The 2,982-nt window shown below is 47.5% G+C and overlaps 1 protein-coding gene across 1 annotated transcript in view; it reads right to left on the bottom strand.

Moving 5' to 3' along the window:
* The window catches only part of ESYT1 (extended synaptotagmin 1), a 21,719-nt gene that overhangs the window by 5,006 nt on the left and 13,731 nt on the right, over positions 1 to 2,982 (bottom strand). Inside the window, exons 22-23 of the mRNA XM_012805505.2 lie at positions 2,188 to 2,259; positions 1,811 to 1,897 (exon numbers count right to left, since the gene is read on the bottom strand). Of these exons, the coding sequence (XP_012660959.1) occupies positions 1,811 to 1,897; positions 2,188 to 2,259 (159 nt within the window). The remainder of the gene's footprint in view (positions 1 to 1,810; positions 1,898 to 2,187; positions 2,260 to 2,982) is intronic.

Here is a 2,982-nt window from a genome sequence, read left to right as displayed (position 1 = left end):
TCACAGCAACCTCCAACTCCTGGGCTCAAGCGAGTCTCCTGCCTCAGCCTCCCAAGTAGCTGGGACCACAGGCGCCTGCCCCAATGCCCGGCTATTTTTTTGGTTGCAGCCATCATTGTTTGGCGGGCCCGGGCTGGATTTGAACCTGCCACCTTAGGTGTATGTGGCTGGCACCTTAGCCACTTGAGCTACAGGTGCCGGGCCCAGAGCCTCACTATTATCCAGGCTGGTCTTGAACTCCTGGCCTCAAGTAGTCCTACCTTAGCCTCCAAACCCAGCTTAGAAGCAATTTCTAGGCTCTTCATTCCATAAGAAGAAATCAGCACTCCTCTAGTACTTTCCGTTTATCCTCTCCATAAGAGCACATTGTGTTCCAACAAAAGAAGGAAAAACGCCACGTGGGCAATAGATGTACCTTCTGGATGTCTCCTCATGGATGTCGCTGAAAGATCACAAATTCGAAAATTCTCTCTCTGCACTCCCTGTATTGCATCCATACCACCTTATGCCAAACGCCCTAGAGTTATCATCTAGGCCATTTCTTGTTCCTCCTCTCCTCCATGTCAGATCAGCCTCCAAATCCCATCAGCCCTTTGTCATTTCTTGTTTGGTTACTCTAATATTCACTTCACAGATCTCCCTGCCTCCTGGCTGATCCTTCCTGTCTATTCTTTACCTTGACATCAGCGTGATCTTGCTAAAAGACAAACCTGGGTATATTACTCTTCCTGGCTGCCTCTCTAATATGTAAGAAAATTGCCTTCTCTCTCCTCTGATCTTTTATCAGCTTAGAGATTTCCTGTTCCGTCTTTTCTGGGGCCACCCTTACTATCCTTAAGTTCAGGAGTCATTTAGAAATGCCTTACTTTAGGGGCAGCACCTGTGGCTCAAAGACTAGAGCACCAGCCCCATATACCATAGGTGGCAGGTTCAAACCCAGCCCCTGCCAAAAACTGCAAAAAAGAAAATAAAAAGTAAAAAAATGCAAATAAAAAAAAAATGCCTTACTTTCTATCTTCACTTTTTCTCCAGTTTGTTAGAACCCTCTTTTGTTCTCCACAACGATTTTTACCTCAGTTATTTTATTTATTTATTTTTGAGACAGAACCTTAAGCTGTCCCCCTGGGTAGAGTGCCATGGCATCACAGCTCACAGCAACCTCCAACTCCTGGGCTCAAGCAATTCTCCAGCCTCCACCTCCCAAGTAGCTGGAACTACAGGCGTCTGCCACAATGCCGGGCTATTTTTTGGTTGCAGCCATCACTGTTGTTTGGCGGGCCCAGGCTGGATTGGAATCTGCCAGCTCAGGTGTATGTGGCTGGCACCTTAGCCACTTGAACCACAGACACTGAGCCTTTACCTCAATTATTCTGCAAGTATTATCTAATTACTTTTCTTTTTTTTTTTAAGACAGAGCCTCAAGCTGTCCCCCTGGGTAGAGTGCCATGGCATCACAGCTCACAGCAACCTCCAACTCCTGGGCTCAAGTGAGTCTCCTGCCTCAGCCTCCCAAGCAACTGGGACCACAGGCGCCCACCACAACGCCTGGCCATTTTTTGGTTGCAGCCATCATTGTTGTTTGGCGGGCCCGGGCTGAGGATTCGAACCCGCCACCTTAGGTGTATGTGGCTGGCGCCTTAGCCGCCTGAGCCACAAGCGCCAAGCCTCTAATTACTTTTCTCTCAAAACAGTGTGAGCTCCATAAATGTAAGAACATGATCTTTTTTTTTTTTTATTTTGAATGCTCTATGCCTGGTTCAGTGCCTGGCCCAGAATCTGCTAAACATTTGAAGTATGAAGTTTACAGTACCTGCAACTCCAGGCTCTCGGTGTGTGGTTTCCTGATGAGAAAGGAGGCACTCTCATCCCAGACAGGGGCTGAAGTTTGGGACATAGTCTGATGGAGAAAAGGTGTTACCATCAGTGATTTATACTGTCTACTCATATCCCTCTCATCCCCCTCTCCACACACATACCTTGAGACCCTGGGATGGGGTCTCACTATATCACTCAGGCTGATGTTGGACTCCTGGGCTTAAGTGATCCTCCTGCCTCAGCCTGACAAGTAGCTGAGACTATAGTCATGAGCCACTGTGCCCAGCATCCCTCCCATTCTTAACCCTGAAGAATTTGCTAATACTTTTCTGTTTGTTTAGGTTTTGCCTCCTCCCAGTCCCATGCCAGTACCTTGGTTTTATGAGAAGTATCTCCCACAATGAGAGTAGCATAAGGACTGGGAGACTTGGTGCCTTTTCGGAGCTGGAAAGAGAATATTCATTCAGAATATGAAAGACAAATTAAATTCAGACCCAGTTAGGCAGTTCCCCCCATACACACACAAATTATATTCATAGCCAGCAGCCATGTCTCCATTATTACTTGACAGCTACTACTTTCATGGCCTTAGACAATTCTATCCATTTCCTCACCACCCTCAGAAAGAGAGGGGCCATTTACTATTCCAAAGACCCCAGGGGCTGGCCAGAGCATGGTGACTCATGCCTGTAATCCTAGCACTGGGAGGTTGAGGCAGGTGGACTACTTGAACTCACAAGTTGTTTTGTTTTTTTTTTTTGAGACAGTCTCAATGTGTCACCCTAGATAGAATGACATGGCATCATACCTCACAGCAACCTGAGACCAGACTCCTGGGGTTAAGCAATTCTCATACTTCCCAGCCGCCCAAATAGCTGGGACTACAGGTGCCTGACACAATGCCCGCCTGATTTTTTTGTTGCAGTTGTCATTGTTGTTTTAGATGGCCCAGGCTGGGTTTGAGCCCACCAGCTTCAGTGTATATGGCCGGCACCCTACCTACTGAGCTATAGGCGCAGCTGAGCTCACAAGTTTGAGACTAGCCTGAGCAAAAGCAAGATCCCGTCTCTACCAAAAATAGAAAAAGTGAGGCAAGAGGATCGCTTGAAACTTGGTGCCCGTAGTACAGTGGTTATGGCACCAGCCACATATACCGAGGCTGGTGGG

This window comes from Otolemur garnettii, unplaced genomic scaffold, assembly GCF_000181295.1.
Source record: "Otolemur garnettii isolate 467f Iridium unplaced genomic scaffold, OtoGar3 scaffold00043, whole genome shotgun sequence".
Lineage (NCBI taxonomy): Eukaryota > Metazoa > Chordata > Mammalia > Primates > Galagidae > Otolemur > Otolemur garnettii.
The sequence above is the reverse complement of the archived record's forward strand: the minus strand, read 5'-3'. Positions and strand labels throughout refer to the sequence as shown.